This window comes from Zootoca vivipara, chromosome 4 (assembly GCF_965207765.1).
Source record: "Zootoca vivipara chromosome 4, rZooViv2.hap1.1, whole genome shotgun sequence".
Lineage (NCBI taxonomy): Eukaryota > Metazoa > Chordata > Lepidosauria > Squamata > Lacertidae > Zootoca > Zootoca vivipara.
In genome coordinates, this window is record NC_142587.1 from 29,508,291 (window position 1) to 29,527,235 (window position 18,945).

The 18,945-nt window shown below is 46.8% G+C and overlaps 2 protein-coding genes across 3 annotated transcripts in view; one reads left to right on the forward strand and one right to left on the reverse strand.

Moving 5' to 3' along the window:
* Positions 1 to 1,176: 1,176 nt before the first annotated feature.
* CNOT11 (CCR4-NOT transcription complex subunit 11) lies at positions 1,177 to 17,402 on the reverse strand. Its single transcript, XM_035116612.3, has 7 exons — positions 16,934 to 17,402; positions 13,673 to 13,837; positions 11,716 to 11,868; positions 10,210 to 10,412; positions 9,840 to 10,042; positions 2,388 to 2,484; positions 1,177 to 1,499 (listed from the first exon to the last, which is right to left on the reverse strand). The coding sequence occupies exons 1-7, from the start codon at positions 17,316 to 17,318 to the stop codon at positions 1,302 to 1,304; spliced, it is 1,404 nt and encodes a 467-aa protein (XP_034972503.1). The 5' UTR covers positions 17,319 to 17,402; the 3' UTR covers positions 1,177 to 1,301.
* A 419-nt stretch (positions 17,403 to 17,821) lies between these two features.
* Positions 17,822 to 18,945, forward strand: part of TBC1D8 (TBC1 domain family member 8) — a 55,732-nt gene continuing 54,608 nt past the window's right edge. For both annotated transcript variants that reach the window (XM_088667666.1, XM_088667667.1), the window contains exon 1: positions 17,822 to 18,075. The gene's annotated coding sequence lies outside the window, so the exon portion shown is untranslated. The remainder of the gene's footprint in view (positions 18,076 to 18,945) is intronic.

Consider the following 18,945-nt stretch of genomic DNA (forward strand, 5'->3'; position numbering starts at 1 on the left):
ATTGTGCTTTGGAAATGTTTACTTCTATAGATTTAAGGAGAACAAGGTACCTGGCTCAGTGAAGCACTTTGTTGCCTTGGTGGGGCTACAATGAAAGTAGCTCTCATGCCCTATTTGAGTTTACCAGATCCTGTACCCAATTGCAAAGGTAAATTTTACGTGCTCTCTGCAAAGGGTACCTTTGGACTCAAGGGCTGGGCTTAAACCATTAGAAAAAGAACTTAGGCTTTGGACCCCACCAAACAGACCATTAGTTCACCCAGCCCACTGTTTGTCTGCTGTCTAGAAGTGGCTCTGAATCTGCTGAGCAAGGTCATTACTAAGATGGAATGTAGAACCTTTTGAATTCAAAGCATTTACAGAGCTACATTTCTCCCCCTCTGCAGAATCCTCAGAGTTGAGCCCTTTTTAACTCTTAAAATGAGCTGAACAGAAATAATTTGGAAGGGTTTCTGTGTAATGCAGTTGAGGAACTTTTAACCTTCAGGTTTTTTCAGGCATGGGATGCTGCAGCCCATGGAAACTGTTGGAGCAGTAAGCCATGGGGGAAAGTGGGTCCTTGATAGCAGGCAGTTAGGGAGTGGCCAACCTCAGATACTGTTCTTGGGAAGATGAAGTTATCAGCATCCCAAAAATACTTCTCACCTTAGGTAAAAAGCTGCAGCTTTTCAACTTGGTTCGGCCTTGTAAGACGAACAATACCCTTCACTTGTGTTGCGATAGGTTTGATTATTTTTCTTTGACTCCGATAAGCAAGTAAATTAAGATGCTAACACGACACTTGTTTACTGGAATTGAGTATCTTAGCAGTCAAACTAGCGATACTTATTATCTCACATGGCTGGCCTGCTATGGAGCAGTAGAATTTTTAAGAAGATCCATGGAGGCTAGTGACATCTCTTTGCACCTCTTCTCTGTTCAGAATCTTGGCATCCAATCAGAGGCATATCTGAGGAGTGCTCAATGTTGAGGCCAAGTCAGTGGAAACAGGAACTAAGTGAGGAGAGCAAACAGTCTCCTGCTTTGTGAGTTTGTGACAGATTGTTTACTGAAGCCTTTTATGGATGCCGCCAGTGGTACTCATGGGTACCTGCATTAGGGAGCTCTCCAATGAACACTTCAAGCCACACTAATAGTAGGTTTTGTTCAACATCATCGACTCATCATCATTCAAACTTCTCCAGCAGAAAAAGCAATATTTAATACAGCACAAATAGCATCTTAATTGCAAGCAAATAGTGAACTATACAAAAATCATACAGAATCCTAATCCGATATAAAGCATTCTTCCAAATGAAGTATTATTTTGAAGTCTTCGTCTCTGAAGGATTTTCACCAGTGTCAAGTGTCTTCAGCAATCGAAAAAGGCCAGCTGCTTCTCTTATCCGGCTGAATTCAATACAAAAGGCTTGCACTTCTATAAATAAGTCCTGTACATTAATTATTTTATTCCGAATCAAGGATTGTAGAAAGACGCAGACAAGTCGTACTAGCCGGTTCTGAAACAGACGACATATGGGTTATATAGCTAATGTTAGTTCTACTCAAAGTAGGCTCATTGAAATTAATGATGACAAACTTATGGTAACACTATATATCAGGCATTCCCAAACTGCAGCCCTCCAGATGTTTTGGCCTACAACTCCCATGTTCCCTATCTAACAGGACCAGTGGTTGGGGAAGATGGGAATTGTAGTCCAAAACATCTGGAGGGCCGAAGTCTGGGGATGCCTGCTATATATTGACTGCTGACCCAACAAAGCAGCAGCTCACAAAGTAGCTTTGGGGAAATAAAATCTTTTAAGAAAAGCAAAACTGTTCATTTTATAAGCTAGTTAAAATTTACAGGACTCACTTTTTAAATTCTGCAATAAGTAGCCTGCTTAAAAATCCCCCAGCCCAGGTGTCAATTTCAATCATCCAATGGTTTTATTACTAAAAGCCACAATTCAGAAACACAGATTGAATTAAAGTATTTCATTTTAATTGCTTGGAAAATAACCCTAAGAAATAGATTGTGCTTTCCTCCTCTTCTTTTTTTGGTTCCTTTTATATACCGGTACCTTTAATAAGTGTGGGGGACCTTTTGGCCTTCCAGGTGTTGCTCATCCTTGGACCCTGGCCAAGATGGCTGGAGGGCGATGCAATTTGGAGTCCAGCAATATCTGGAAGTCCATAGATTAGCACCCCCTACTTTAAAAGTATGGAATAGTAAGAACAGTAAGACACCAAAATACTGTGCTCCATTTAGAGCAAGGCAAATATTTCAAATTCCCAGGTACAAATTCTGTACAGGGTTTCATGTCCACCCCCCGCAAAAAAAGCCTGGGTGAACCAGTCCCAGGATTTCAATAGTTTCTCATTTTGAAATGCTTCCAAAAACCTACCTGCATATACTTGTCCTTAATTTGCTCACAAGTAGAAATACAGTTGGAGATATAAAGGTGAATAAATTCTGGAGGAAGATCAACTGCTGTAGTAAGACTGTTGGACATAGAAAATAGTTGATTAACTATGAGATCATCCATAAATTCTATGCTCGGGGGGGGGGGGGTTTGACCCCACGCCTCCTTAGCAACTACAATTTAGTTGCAATGAATTTTCGCAAATGTTCACACAGCCTCCTACATTTATGGTGTGATATTAACCTATGTGGAGTGTGAAAAGGAAATATACAACTGCAGGTGGGAAAAACCAGGAAGAGAATTTATCCTTTCAAAATGTAGGGCTGATGCTTCATTTGGGCTGCTTTGTGCACAAGTCAGCTTAAAGTTTCAACTCCCCCCCCCCCAGCACCTGATCTTATGGTTTATTTTTTAATGGTACAGTTTGATTATTGTGAGGGACAGGGGATATCGCGAAGTCCCTCCCCTCCTAAGTTCAAGCCAATCCCCGAGCACAGGGGGAAGCAGAGAGAGTTCCGATTCCAGTGGGGAAGCAGGAAGTCGTGTCCGAGGCTCAGGCAAGGTAGAGGAGCCAGGGTCCCAGGTGGGACAGGAAGGGGCGAATAAGGGCGGGAGACCCATCCCCCCAACTCCGGAATTACGCAGAAAGAGGAGGGGAAAGAGGATGGGTCTGCCAAAGCTTTTGTGTTGGAGAAAGACGCGCCAAAAGCCATTAGGAGGTTCTGAAACCGACTGACCACATCACTCCGTGTAAATAGCAATGACTTGAGCACTGTAAATACGCAGCACCAATAAAAGAATAAAATGCAGAGCTGCGTAGCGTCGTTACTCTGAAGTAGTCCACTCCGGCCACTGTGACAGCAACCTCCTAATCCTTTTTGGGCTACTTTGGAGTTGCCGGGATGAGCGTGTCAGAGGCGGAGAAATGGAGGCAGATCGCGGAGCAAGCCCAGCAAGAACTGCAGCAGCTGTCGCTGCAGGCGCAGGGGGAATTGAAGGCAGCTAAAGAGGAGACTAAGAAGGTCCAGGACGACCGGCTACAACTTGCGGAACAGGTGAGAGCGCTTCAGGAAAAAGAGCAGCAATTAAGGGCGGTGGCGGTAGACCTCCAAAACAAGCTGGATGCAGAGAAAAACAAGGCGGGAGGGGCACCCCAAGTCCAAGTGCTGCCAGGAAGGAGAGCCGGGACCCTAGTAAGCAAGTTCAATGGAGACCCGAGGGAATTTCAGGGCTTTGAGACTGAGATTGTGTATGCTCTTGAGCTGCACCACGATGAGTTCCCTGATGATGAGCACAGGGTAGCGTTTATTGTGGAGCACCTTACCGGGGCAGCCAGGGAGTGGCTAAGACCGTTAATTGCAACAAGGAATCCTTGCATGAAGAATGTCAAACTATTTCTAGAAGGTTTGAAAACGATGTATTCGTCCGATAGTCATATGGACCAGACTAAGGAGGAACTTCATAATTTACGCCAAGGAAATATGACAGTTCGCGCGTATTGGGCGAAATTCACCATGCTGGTGCACAGATTGGGGTGGGAACTAGAGTCCCCCCCAATGCAAGCGGCGTTCTACTTGGGGTTGCATGAGGAGGTGAAGGATGAGCTCTCGAGAGGTCCAAAGCCCAGTAATATGGATCAGCTGAGCAAAGCGGCTCTGGCGGTGGGGGTGAGACAGGAATCCCGGTGGAGCGACAAGCAAGCAACGCGCGCAAAGCGGGCTTGGTTCCCACGGTCGCAGGAGAAGCCACTCCCCCAACAACCCTTTCAAGCCACGCCTGGGGCCAGTCAGGACCAGGAACCCATGCAGATTGATAGCGCGCGCGCGGGGGCTTTTCAAACCCCAGCGGCGCCAAGACGCAAGGAGGGAAGGGGTGGGAATTGCTTTCTCTGCAACTCCCCCCAGCATCTCGTCAGAGACTGCCCACATCGCAGGGAGTGGCAAGGAAAGGCGGGAACGGTTGTGCCCTCCCCCACTGAAGCAGCACCACAGCAGGGAAACGGGAAAGCCTGGCTGCAGGAGACAAGGGGCGGCAGCCAGGCACAGTCAGCAGACAACAGCCCCAGCCCACCCACCCGCACAGAGAGGAGCAGAGCCAGCCCACCCCTCCCAGAGCAGGAGTGGTTCTAGAAGTGACGCTCACGCTTCCAAATGACTATCCCCTGACAGTCCTCGCCCTAATTGACAGTGGGGCGTCAGCGAACTTCTTCTCGAGAAACTTTGCAGAAGAGCACCAGATCCAGCTTCTGCAGCTGGATTTTCCTCTGCACGTGGCAACCATTGACGGCAGAGAGCTGCTGGGAGGGGCCATCACTCATCAAACCCCCCCCATGAGAATGACGGTTGGAAGGCACTCAGAGACACTGGCATTCAACGTCACCACCATCTCAGACCCCCCCATCGTTTTGGGCATGAGCTGGCTGGCGCGCCATGACCCCTCCATAAGTTGGCACCAGAGATGCATCACTTTTGGATCGGACTTTTGCCTGGAACATTGCATGCAGCACCAACCAGGGGAGGGGCCTCCGATAGCCACGGTGGCCACCATGCACGTCAAAGGGGGTGAAGCGATACCCAAGCCGTACTGGGACCTGCAGGAGGTCTTCAGCGAAGCGGAGTCCGACCACCTACCCCCACACAGGCCTTTTGACTGCCAGATCAACCTGGTACCAGGGGCAACTATACCCCCAGCCAAGCTGTACGCCATGTCAGACCAGGAACTGGAAGATCTGCGCGCTTTCATCGACAAGAACCTCAAGCGGGGGTTCATCAGAGAAAGCAAGGCAGCAGGGGGCAGCCCGGTCTTCTGGGTGGACAAGAAAGACACGCAACAGCGCCGTCTTGTGGTGGATTTTAGACGGCTGAATTCGGTGACAGAGCCAGTGGCTTTCCCCATGCCCAGAGTGGATGATCTCCTGACAGCGGCACGCAGGGGCAAGATTTTCACCAAGCTGGACCTGAGGGGGGCGTACAACTTGATCAGGATCCGGGAAGGCGATGAATGGAAAACCACGATGTTCACGCCTCTGGGCTCTTTTGAATATCTGGTGATGCCCTTCGGGTTGCAAGGGGGCTCAGCATGCTTCCAGGCCTTCATGCACCACGTCCTGGGGTCCCTCCTCTTCAGGAAATGCTTGGTCTTCCTGGATGACATCCTTATTTACTCCAACGACCCAGTGCAGCACGTGAAAGATGTCAGGGAGGTGTTGCAGCGCCTGAAGGAGAACCACCTGTATGTGAAGCTGGAGAAGTGCAAGTTTCACACCAAGGAGGTGGACTTCCTGGGCTACAAGCTGTCAGACAAGGGGCTGGCGATGGACAAGGACAAGGTGCAGGCCATCCTGGACTGGCACAGCCCCAGGACTCGCAAAGATGCCCAACGCCTACTAGGCTTCGCCAACTTCTACAGGAAGTTCATCAAGAACTTCTCTCGCGTTACGGCTCCCATCACTGACTGCCTGAGAGGCAAGCAGAAGTTCAGGTGGACACCAGAGGCGCAAGCAGCGTTCGAAAGCCTCAAGAGGGTGTTCGCCTCAGACCAGAACCTGTTCCACGTGGTTCAGGACGCGCCCCTACGCGTGGAGACAGATGCTTCTGATAAAGCTGTGGGCGCCATTTTGTTGCAACTGGACGCCAACAGAGAGTGGAGACCCTGTGCCTTCTTCTCCAGGAAATTGACTCAGCCAGAGCGAAACTACACAGTGTTTGATCGGGAACTTCTGGCGATCCACGCTGCGTTCCAGCACTGGAGACACTTCCTGGTGGGCGCCAAGCACCCCATCCAGGTGTGCACAGACCACAAGAACCTGGAGTTCTGGAGAACTGCCAGGGTGCTCAACCAGCGGCAGATACGGTGGGCAGAGTTCTTCTCGAACTTCAACTTCTCCATACACTACATCCCGGGAGAGCAGAATGTCAGGGCGGATGCCCTCTCCCGCAAGCCAGAGTACATGGAGGAGGAGGCGCCACCGGCACCCAGGCACATTTTCCCCCCGTCAGCATGGTCCTGCGGAGCAGCAGTGGTGAGCGAGGCAGAACTCACAGCACTGACGGCAGCGGATGAATTTGCCAACCGCATCTTCAGAGAACTGAGAGGGGGGGGGGAGCAGGCAAAAGACTTTGCAGAACGCAGGGGGCTGCTTTTCTACAAGGGTGCACTGTACCTGCCCACCACCCAGCTTAGACGTACGCTCCTCAAGCAGATGCACGACAACCCAACGGCGGGTCATTTTGGGAGGGACAAAACCACTCACCTAGTCATGAGACACTTCTGGTGGCCAGGGGTGCGGGAAGATGTTCGAGACTATGTACGGGGCTGTGACACCTGCCAGCGGGCAAAGGTGGTCAGAGCAGCACCACCGGGATTGCTGGAGCCCTTAGCCACGCCACACAGGCCGTGGGAAGTGGTGTCCATGGACTTCATCACAGATCTGCCTTCTTCCAGGGGCAAGACCGCAGTGTTGGTGGTGGTGGACCTCATGTCCAAAATGTGCCACTTTATACCGTGTGCCAGGGCGGTCTCGGCAGAAGAGACAGCCAAACTGTTTGTGGATCACGTATTCAGACTGCATGGATTACCCTTAAGGGTTATTTCGGATCGTGGCCGCCAATTTGTTTCCAGGTTCTGGCGGCGGCTCATGAACCTCCTGCAGGTGGAGGTCAGCTTGTCGACGGCTAGACACCCGCAGACCAATGGACAGGCGGAGAGGGTCAACGCCATTCTGCAGCAGTACCTGAGATGCTACGTCAGCCAGAGGCAAACGGACTGGGTGGATCGCCTGCCACTGGCAGAATTTGCCTACAACAATGCGGTGCACGTCTCCACAGGGGTGTCGCCCTTTAAGGCCAATTACGGGCGTGACCTCAGATCTTTCCCTGAGAGGGAGGGGGAGGAGGAGGAGGAGGGCCCACAGGCTGAGGATTGGGCAGAGGAACTGGAGACGGTGCACCAGCAGCTCAGAGAACACTTGGAGAGAGCCAAGGAAGCGTACAAGAGGGGGGCAGATCGCCACAGGCGACCGGGGGAGGTCATTAGGGTGGGGGACAAAGTTTGGTTGTCCTCGGAGGGCCTTCCCATCAGAGGGCGATGCAAAAAGCTGGCGCCCAGAAGGTTGGGCCCCTTCACGGTCACGCAACAGGTCAACCCGGTGGCATACAGGCTGGCACTGCCAGAGGACATGAGGGTGCACCCAGTGTTTCATAGATCGCTGCTGTCGCCGTACAGGGAAAGCAGCAGGCTCCGAGACAGCGAACAAACCCCTGAGGGAGGGGGGGAGAGGGAAGGCAGGGAGCAACTCAATGAGGCCACAGCCATCCTGGATTCAAGGTGGGGGGTGGGGGGCCTGGAGTACCTCATGGCATGGGAGGATGCTCCACCGTCCCAGAATGAATGGGTCCCAGCCACTCAGATACAGGAGGAATTCCTGGTAGAAGAATTTCACGCCCTTTTTCCCCATAGACCCAAGCCCTGGCACATGGAAAGGGAGGGGGAGGGGGAGGAAGCACGGGAGAGCAGTTCACCATGGCGCTGGGAAGCGGAGTTTGAGGAACCAGAGGATGAGGTATGGGTGTCACCGAGATCCACCCAGTCAGAGGAAGGAGCAGATTGGCAGAACATTTTTACCCCCACCAGCTCTGACGCCACAGACTTTTTGGGATTCCCGTCCTCCCAGGCGGAAGGGGGGGGCTTGCAGGACTGGGGGGAGGTGTTCACACCAACGGGCTCGGAAAGCACTGAGTTCTTAGGCTTCCAGTCGTCACCGACACCTGGGGGGGACCTGGGGAGGGGTGAAGGAGAGCTTGGGAGGGGGGTGGATGTGAGGGACAGGGGATATCGCGAAGTCCCTCCCCTCCTAAGTTCAAGCCAATCCCCGAGCACAGGGGGAAGCAGAGAGAGTTCCGATTCCAGTGGGGAAGCAGGAAGTCGTGTCCGAGGCTCAGGCAAGGTAGAGGAGCCAGGGTCCCAGGTGGGACAGGAAGGGGCGAATAAGGGCGGGAGACCCATCCCCCCAACTCCGGAATTACGCAGAAAGAGGAGGGGAAAGAGGATGGGTCTGCCAAAGCTTTTGTGTTGGAGAAAGACGCGCCAAAAGCCATTAGGAGGTTCTGAAACCGACTGACCACATCACTCCGTGTAAATAGCAATGACTTGAGCACTGTAAATACGCAGCACCAATAAAAGAATAAAATGCAGAGCTGCGTAGCGTCGTTACTCTGAAGTAGTCCACTCCGGCCACTGTGACAATTATTCATTTCATTTATATCCCTCTTCTACAGTTGCATATATTCTGAGCTGATCTCTCTGCCTGAGTCTTTAGAATGAAGTCAGTGGGAGGGAAAGAATGAGCCGATTTTGAATTGGTGGATTTGTCAATTGTCATGCTATACATTTATAAAACCTTTTATCCTTGTTTGTTTTAAGAAATGCCCATGGTAGCTGACAATGCATAAATAAAGAACATTAAAATAGTACATTGTACTGAAATTGGGGAGGAATTATTGTTTGAGATTATTACTAAGAACTAGTCAATCACAACTAATGGGATAATGACCCTCTTTCACTGTGGGTGGTTATACATTTACTGAACATGAAGTGGCTGTACATGTTTACTTTCCCACCACACCACCCCAATTTAAAATGCCATCTGTCCCTTCATAGGAATGGACACAGAGGCTCAATAACATTTAAAAACAACCAGCTGTTTGGTTTCTACCATCCTGAAAGTGCATAGATGAGTATCTTCCTCTGAGCTTGCACTGGCTCTTTCCAATGACTGTGGCTGTCAAAGAAGACAAAAAGGAAGACTACTCCAAGGATATGGAATACTCCTAAAGCTTCTCCCCACTGAACTATCCACAGGTCAACTGTCATGACATTCTCTCACAATTTCATAAGCTTAATTAAAAACTAGCAAAATGTCCTATTAGGACAGGAATGGGAAGGGTGCTCATGTATATGGAGAGCCCAAAAGTTGTAGGGATTCCTGTTTATGTGTACACATGCAATTCATCCTATATACATGCTCTGTATATAGGAACACAATATACCTCCCTGCCCCTATGTAGTCCCTGAATCTGGAGGCCAAAACACTACATTTGGGAAATAAAGGAAAGTTAACGCTGCCAATTCACCCCACTGCAGCCATTCTCTTATACTGGAAAAGCAAAGGGCGCGCTGGAATTAAACCTACCCTTAATAACAGCATTGTAAAGGATTATGTCCAAATCCTTTGGACCAAACCGGCAATTCTGTTTCTGATTGTATCTCATGTACTTTGTCTGTAGAACTGAGTGCAAAACACTGAACTACACCAGCATTCAGATACAGGCACCCAGAATACTATTCCTTGATGGGACCAAACTGGCTGCATGGATACTAGAAATCAAGCTCGTTCAAAAATGCCAGCAAAGCAATCTAAAGTAGACAAATAGTTACCGATTGACAACTTCCATTGAATGTAGAGACATGTCCATGTTGACCAAGACTGAAAAATACTCCGTTATCTGACTTGACTGCATAAGTTTAAGCAGCATTTCTATAGCAACCAAAGGATTATTTTCCACTAAATCAGGCAATTTGGCAGGAGTGAGGCCAATGTGGTAAACAAGCTTGGGGTCTTTCTCCAATTCTCCAAGGAGCTGCAAAGGGAAAATAAATAAATGGACAACTTAAGACTTAACAAGGCACAACAAAATATACGTGACAATGCTACATACTATTTTCAAGTTTAAGGATACTTTAAGCTCACATTAGAAAATGCACAGTGATAGAATTGGACTATGTACCACCTGAATACTACACACACCTGTGTTTGCTGTGCTGATGACAAAGGACTTTTGAAAGCCTTGGCCATGATTCGTTTGATTTCCACTCCGGCACTGTTTTTCACACACATTGACTTGTCCCACTGAATGGCATGATCTGGCTCTATCGGGTTCAACCAAGCGAGCTCATCCTCACAAATGTGAAGTGGAGGTGGGGGTCGTATAAATTCTGGACGAAAATGGCCTGGAAAAATAATTTGCATTCATATCATCAATCTGAAAGCACCTGGTACAGAAAGCCGCCTAAATATTATGCTCACTTCTCCCTAAGCATTACATTCTGAACACATAATGAAATACACTACAATTGTGATACAATTGTGATAGTTCTGATATGATAGTGATGCAATGTTTGCAGTTGAGAACTTTCCTAAAACCTCCAATTTCAAAACAGGGCAATAGATAAACCACCATAAAAACCTGTGGGCAATCTGTCACATGGTGATCCTGATGAATTCTACGGCGACACTTAGTTCATGATGAAAAATTACAAATCCATTCAGAAATCTGATAGTCCAAAGTTAAACTATCAGATAAGGCCCCATCTTCACTATTCATTCAAAGCAGTCTCCTACCACTCTAAACAGTCATGGCTTCCCCCAAAGAATTCTGGGGACTCTAAAGCGGTACTAAGAGTTGTTAGGAGAACCCTATTCCCCTGAAAGAGCAACAGTTCTCAATAGTGTTTTGTAAATCAATTCCTCTTCTCAGGGAACTCTGCCTCTCTGAAGGGAATAAGGGTCTCCTAACAACTCTCAGCACCTTCAACAAAGTACAGTTCCCATGATTCTTTGAGGGAAGTTGTGACTTTTTTACAGAGATGATACGGCTTTATGTGCAGTGCAGAGGAGTCCTAAGTACAGTATATTCTAGTTCTTCATTCATAGCTAGAATAATGGTAGAATATAGCACAGGACTGAACCATAGTACTACTTATTAGCACTAAGGTTACAAACCTAGGTTAGTTTATAGTGTGGAGAGACTAACCATAAACAAACCTGGATTTGGGCAACTTACTAAGCCAAACCATGGCTTAGCTCGGTGCAGTGCAGCTACAAAATGACTAGGGAGGAGCCAAGCAGCCACAATCTTCCTGGGAGCTAAAACATGGTTTTGCTTAGCATGACCTGCAAACCAGGCCAATGTACAGAAACTATTTTCATTTTTGATATGTTTGCAATATAACAGGACTCCATGATCCTCAACCTGCAGAAGTTAAAAACATCAAACCATCTCAGCTATTCTAATAAACTGGAAGTGCAAGAGAAATCAACCTAAACTATTTTGTGGCACATCCTATCGGTCACTGCTTTGGAGAAAATCATTCATTCTTTCATTGCAATCAAGTAGTTGTTGTTTATTTACAAGTTTTAAAGCTTGCTACAATCAGTACAATCACAAACAGAAATGAAGTGGTGGGATTATAACTAATGTTATAGCTATCTTATGCTGTAAGTGGGTGAAAGATTACAGAAAGTAATGCATACTTTCAATAGGTGGTTTTGGTCCACTCACTAGAGCTTCAGTGATCTGGGAGGCAACGGAACTGTCAAAACCAGAATTTGAAGAATCCGGGTCAGGGTCACTGAGAATGCTGGGGAAACTCGCTTTACTCTGTGTCGGCAGTTCAGACTGACGTTCTAGAAGGGAAAATGGTTAACACAATGTTCAGTGCACGCGATCTTGAGTAAAACAAACAGAATTGTCAACTGAGCAACACCACTGGATGCAACCCATACTCAACATGAGTAACCACAAGAATCAGGATTCAGAGGTTTGAATAGACATCCTGAAACATAAATCTGATCAGAGGATGTTTTTACTTTTTTATGCAGCCATCTCACAATAAGGTAATATGGTTTACTGTAATTCAAGGGCACTGTTTGGAAGAGTCTGAGAACTTAAGAGTCTAAATCTCGAGTCTAAGATCAAGAACTCACAAAAGCACTTGCGAGCTCAACACTGGTTGAGACGAGCTAAGTACAAGTTCTGTGAGAATTATCATTCTTCTCTAGGCATGGAAGAGGTTCTCTCTAATTCTGCAGTGATTTCCAATTGCTTCCAGAGCTCAGCACAATATCAAGGATAGGACCACCCACAAACACAATATGAGGGCGGGAGGAGGGTTGGTGCTAAGTATGAATCTGTGGGCCCTTGGCTGTAATTTTGGGTAGCTATTTGTGTGCACAGCTGTGAACCACAAGCCGTATTTTAATATACTTTTCTCTTTAGCATTGGAAACTGACATAGCAAAGGCTTTTTGTAAAAAAAGAGCTCTGGGTGTATTTTATAGTTCTTACCCAGGCTTCCTCAACCTTGGTCCTCCAGATGTTTTTGGCCTACAACTCCCATTATCCCTAGCTAGCAGGACCAGTGGTCAGGGATGCTGGGAATTGTAGTCTCAAAACATCTGGGGGGCCGAGGTTGAGGAAGCCTGTTCTTACTCATGTACACATACACCAGCTTTTTATATCATATTCTAAACAAGTATGTAAAATAATGCCTGAAAATATTTCTAGAAATAGCAAAATATGACCTCAGAAACATCTTCAAGTTAAGAGGGGAAAGCACTACACACTATTCAAACTGAAAACAAATTGAGATATTTTAGTGCAGTATTTTCCCCTTGTCCATCAATTCCAGGAAGTCTCCTTTTATTTGAAAGGGAGGGTGCTGGAAAAAATCTGATTTCAATAGAGGTCACTGATCCTTAATCAACTAAGTCTTCCATCAAATAAACAGTTTGTACTTAACACAGTACATTGCCAGAATACTTTTCCTTTTCCAAAGCAACATATGACACGTAATTGGCAAGAAGCTTAGTGACAAAACTAGCTATGAAAAGCACAAAATGAGAATTTATTTGAAAAATTATCCCAGCAGTGTGAAGAGCAAAATGCAATCAAGACATACTGTTAGCTCAACTTCTCTTTGTAGAAGTTAGGAAGTTTGTTTTAACATGAACTGTCCAAGTGTAAATCAAGTTTGAATCATTTTTTCTGTTCCTCTTTGTTTAGCAACAGGGAAGTTCCATTCTGATTCCTGCAGTGCGCCTTGCCTATTCACCTTAGTAGTGTTCTAGGGGGAACAATTAAATTAACTGTTTTCTCTCCTTGTTCTTTTTGGCAATAACTTTTCTTGCCCACATCTTAGAGGCAGAACAGCCAGAATACACAACCGCTGACCAGAAAGAATCATTGTTCCACCTTTCAGCATGCCAATAATTGCTTCTTAAAAGCCTCACACTGACAAATTCAGTGTGACGAATTCATGTTCAAATTCAGCAAAGTACTGTAAACGTGTACTATAAAACTACAAACATTAGCTTGCAAGCACAAAAACTCTTATGACTCTTCTACGCACACACTTAGCACAAGAACAAAGGTAATGCAAATGTCATTCTAGAGCAGGGTCAGATCTCAGCAAGAACTGTTTATTTTTTACCTGCCAAAGCCAGCTGAAGGCCGCTGATATCCACAGATTGGCCCATATTTCCTACATCCATTGATGCAATCTGTCTTGGGGTCTTTTTGAAGAGCTCTCTAGGTGGGGCCAACATCAGCTGGGAAAGAAAGAACCTCTCTGGTGGGGTTATAGGAGGCAGAAAACCTGGAAAGGCAACATCATTTCAGGATTTCATGTGCTAAAGATAGTATTTTATACATACCGGTACTGAAATACAAATATTAGCTTGATGTAACAAATGGGTAGAAATGTTTCACACTCTTCTCTAACAACTGGGTTTATGTGAAATGCAAGTGATTTATGTATAAACGTACAACCAAAAACAGAAAGTTTTGTTTGGCTGTAAATTAAACTAGCTAAAACAGCATCTGTTTGTAACTGAATACTCAGAATTAGTACAGTATTTTTAAAATGAATTTTCCTCACCTCAACTTACATATTCTGAAAGACTTTTAAAATAACCTTTTAGACTGGTACTTTTCCTACATTGTCCTCACATGTTACACGTTTCCTTGGGATCAACAAACACATCCTCATATTTTGCAATTACAATTAGGGTCACAAACATTATTCCTTCTATATAGGAATTAATACTTCCTTACTCATCTAACCAACTCATGACATGTTTTACAGGTTTCTGTTGTTGTTACTAATAATAACAGTAACATATTTATATCCCAACCTTTCTTTCAAAGGAGCCCAGAGCAGCAGTGATAAAACAGTTTTTAAAAAATATATATTAAAAGAACATTCTCAACTAAGGATCTCAAGGTTACCAGGAACAGTGTCTTTTAGCCATCAAATACCTAAGTAAACATGAATGTTTTTAAATTTGTCCTGCACCTCACCTGGGAGAAGGAGAATTAGGTTATCAATGGCTACTAGTTATGACAGCCATGTACTACTGCCACTTTCAGAAGCAGTAAGTCTCTAACCTACTGGAGAGTGCAAGCAGAAGTGGATTACTGTATGCACATCTTGCATGTGAGCTTCCCACAGACATCTGACTAGCAACTGTGGGAACAGAATGCTGGACTAGATGAGTCATTCGTCTAATCCAGCAGGGCTCTTATATTTTTAATAACAGACTTAATTACGACAGAAGGCACTATTGCCAAAGTCAGGCCCTGGCTTCTTAAACACAATTCAAAGTTCTGGCTTTAATAAACCACTGAAATTGGTTGATTTTCATACATATATAATTCTTGTTTACAAAATAGGATCCATTATGATCACACAAATATCTACAGTGGTACCTTGGTTCTCAAACGCCTTGGTACTCAAACAACTTGGAACCCAAACACTGCAAACATGGAAGTAAGTGTTCCGGTTTGCGAATTCTTTTCGGAAGCCGTACGTGCTCCGTTTTGAGGGCCACACTTCCGTTTTGAGTGTTACACTGAGGTCTGTCTGTTTTTGCTATTTATTTTGCGTTTTGTTTTTGCGACTCTTTTGTTTTTCTTTTTGTGACTGTGTGGAACCCAGTTCAGCTACTGATTGACAGTGTGACTGCAGTACATTGATTATTGCTTTTATTTTATGGCTCAATGGTCTCGTTAAGATAGTAAAATTCATGTTAAACTGCTGTTTTAGGGTTGTTGTTTTTAAGTCTGGAATGGATTAATTCACTTTGCATTACTTTCTATGGGAAAGTGTGCCTTGGTTTAGAACGCTTTGGTTTTGGAACGGACTTCCGGAACGGATTAAGTTTGAGAACCAAGGTACCACTGTATTTTGTTGCATGTGAATTTAGTGAGAAGGCATGACTGGCTATCACTGTCATCATGCGTGAATGTATACACCTTTCCTTATAAAGCCGCAATATTAAACTAGGTAAATACTGTATATTTATTTAATCCATCTTTACCCTTCCTTTCAAATATTTTTTTCAAGTTAGCCTACTACACTAATTACATTTTTTTAAAAGTGTTCCTCGTTTCCAATCTGTGTAAGCATCACAAGTTTTCACCTAAATTTAGATGAGCCTGTGCATTGCAACCAGGGAGGGGGTCACTTTGCAAGATGGGTACCTATTACCCAATGGGTTCAAGACATAGCTGCCAAGTTATCCCTTTTTTAAAGGGATTTTCCATTATGCTGAATAGGCTTCCTCGCGAGAAAAGGGAAAACTTGGCAGCTATGGTTCAAGATCACCTGACACAGAAGTTTTATACCCCTCTAAAACCCTTTCCTACTCACAGCCAGCATGCTAGAAACATGAACATTTCGTAATATTTCACAAGGACTTCCCCCCCCCAGGGGCTCTGGCCCACTTATGTGTGATGGTATGTGACTGTCTGAATGGGGAAGTGAGGGGTGCTGTTTACTTGAGAATAAACTATGATGATTAGGAAGGCAGTATTACAGCCATTAAATGAGGGCCATCCAAAAAAAGCACGTCACACACATCCAAAGGCAATACCAAAGTTACAACAAGAAGAGAGTAAAGCTGCAATCCTATACAGGTACATTCATGGGAGCAACTCTGATTGATCTCAATGGGACACGCTTCTGAGTCAACATGCACAGGACAAGCAGTACCTTAAATGAAAATGCTGTGGGTGGAGGGAACACAGGTAAGAAAGGAGTTCAAAAAACCCACCTTAAAATCCTGACATACTTGTGGTGGTTGTGGGGGGGGGAGGAAAAATGCATCTATTCCATTTTAAGTCATTGGTGAGTAACCTGCAGCTCTCCAGATGTGAGAGCTCTAAGTATTATTATTATTATTATTATTATTATTATTATTATTATTATTATTATTATTATTCACCGGGACTAAAGCTGCAATCCTATATAGGTACATTAACGGTCTGGGGGGAGCAAGCCTGATTGAACTCAACGGGACATGCTTTTGAATCAACATGCACAGGAAAAGTAGTAACCTAAATGAAAATGGTAAGAAAGGAGTTCAAAAACAACACCTTAAAATCCTGACATACTTGTGGTGGATGGGGGAGAAGGAAAAATGCATCTATTCCGCTTTAAGCCAGGGGTGAGGAACCTGCGGCTCTCCAAATGTGGGAGCTAGTAGTAGTAGTAGCATTAGTATTATATTATGATCACCGGGGCTGGAGCCCAGCACCATCCGGACGACCACGGGTTCCCCCCAACCCAGATTCAAACGTACAACTACGTAAGGTGTAGGAAAGGAGGTGCTGCTGCTGAGGAGAAACCGCTCATCTCTCCCCCTCCCCCCCACTGGGATAATCGTTCGCCTGGGCGGACGGGCGGCAGTACCTGAGAGCGGAGGCCTCTCGCCGTCGTCACCACCGCCGCCGCCACCGGCCGGGCCTGTGGCGGCGGCGGCGGCGCTGCTGGCGGTAGTCCTCTCGGGCGGCGCGGGGTTGAGGAGGTGCGCGAAGATGGCGGCGAAAGGGTTGGCGGCGAGCGGCTCGGTGCGGTACATCTCCCACAGCAGGTAGAGGGCGGTGAGGCGCTGCGGCGGCGTGGGCAGCAAGTCGGGCTGCTGCAGGAGCAGCACCAGCACGGAGCCCACGCGGAAGTGCTCGGCCTTGCCGAAGTAGTGGTGGAAGGCGGTGGAGAGGCCTTCGAAGGTGCCGCCGCCGGCCTCCTCCGACACGATGCTCAGCAGGCTCGACAGCTCCTTCGGGGAAAGGCTCATCTCTCCACGAGGCGGCGGAGGAGGAGGGAACTCCGCCTCGATGCTGCTGTTATTACTATTGCTATTATTACTACTACTACTACTATTGTTACTACTACTACAACCCCCAACGGGTACCGAACCCGCGGCCTCCGTAGCGCAACCGGGCTGGGGGACTAATGCTGGCCCCACCCGCGGGCATCCAGCTCCGCCCCCTTCCTTCTTTCTAGCCTTGCCTGCGCGCGCTACCTCGCCCGCCTACCTACCTACCAGCTACTCCTCTCATTATTAATTCCCCCACTCCGTGCGCGCGCATGTTTCCCGCAACGTTCTGCCGCCCACGCTCTATCTAGATATCGCGACTATCGCTCCGCACGAGCGGGCTCTACCGTAAAGTCGCTCGCCGCCGAATAGCGGGCCCCGCTTTCCGACATTGCCGCAAAGCTTATACAGTAGAGGGAAGGAGCGGCGACACCCCGGCAACCAAAGGGAGGCGGCCGGGGGGTGGGGAGCAGCGGAAGCAAGCCGCGATCCTCCAGTGGTTGGGAACAGCTCCGTGGCTCCCCCTCGGCGAAAGGGATTGGGCTCTTCCGAACCCAGATACTCGAAATGAGAAGCGGGATTGGCCGCTCGGAGAGCTAAAACTTCAAGGGAGAGGAATGGGATTGGCTGTTTCTTCCTTTGAGGTGGAGCGCTTTGCCGGGACTGTTGAGTAATGTGTTGCTTGGACGTTTGTACAGTAGTCTGTTTTCCAAGCAGATTTTTTTTTAGAATAAAGGTAACTGAACCAATGCAATTTTAATTTACAGAGCTGAGAGGCCCTGAGCGTGTCTTTGCGCGTGAGAAGTGTAACCCATTCCGATTTCAGTGGGTTATGCAGTGATTCTTGACTCGCAGCATCTTGTGCACATTTACTGCGAAATAAGGTGCATTGCCGGCTTAAGATGCAGCGAGGTCTTGAGGGATAACTCAGTTGGTAGAGCATGAGACTCTTAATCTGAGGGTTGTGGGTTTGAGTCCCACGTTGGCAAAAGATTGCTGCATTGCAGGGGGTTGGACTAGATGACCCTGGGTGACTCCAACTCTATGATCCTTCTGTGTTTCCAATCACATTTGGCCATACACTTGGATGTGTTTCCAAGTCCACACTGGTGGGTGGAGAGACGGTGACGATTCTGGCTTCATATGGCTTATGTTTCAAAGCTGCTTTGGGAGGAAATGCATCAAAACACAGGGTTTCTCAGTAAACTACATCTTAGATGTGGATTGTGACTAGTATCCCATATAGAGGGCTTCAGAAACCAGCAGAGGGAGTGCAGAAGATATAGAAGACAGGAGTGTGTACACAAGCCGCCCCACCCATGAGGCAAGGTGAAGCAGACTTCCACTAATCTCGTGGGATATGCAGCCCCTGTGTGTACACAACCTAAGTTCAACAGGTCTTGCATCCAGATGAGTTTGCTAGAATTTGAGCCTCTCAGTTAATCTTATAGTCAAACCTCTGTTTTCGAACATCTTAGCTGCCGAAGGTTTCAGAAGCAGAAGTTGAACGGCTTCCAAGGCACGTTTTCCCATTTTCCCCTCCTGTTGACATTGCTGACAGCCCTTTGATCCTCGGTTTTTGAACGTTTCAGAAGTCAACCAGACT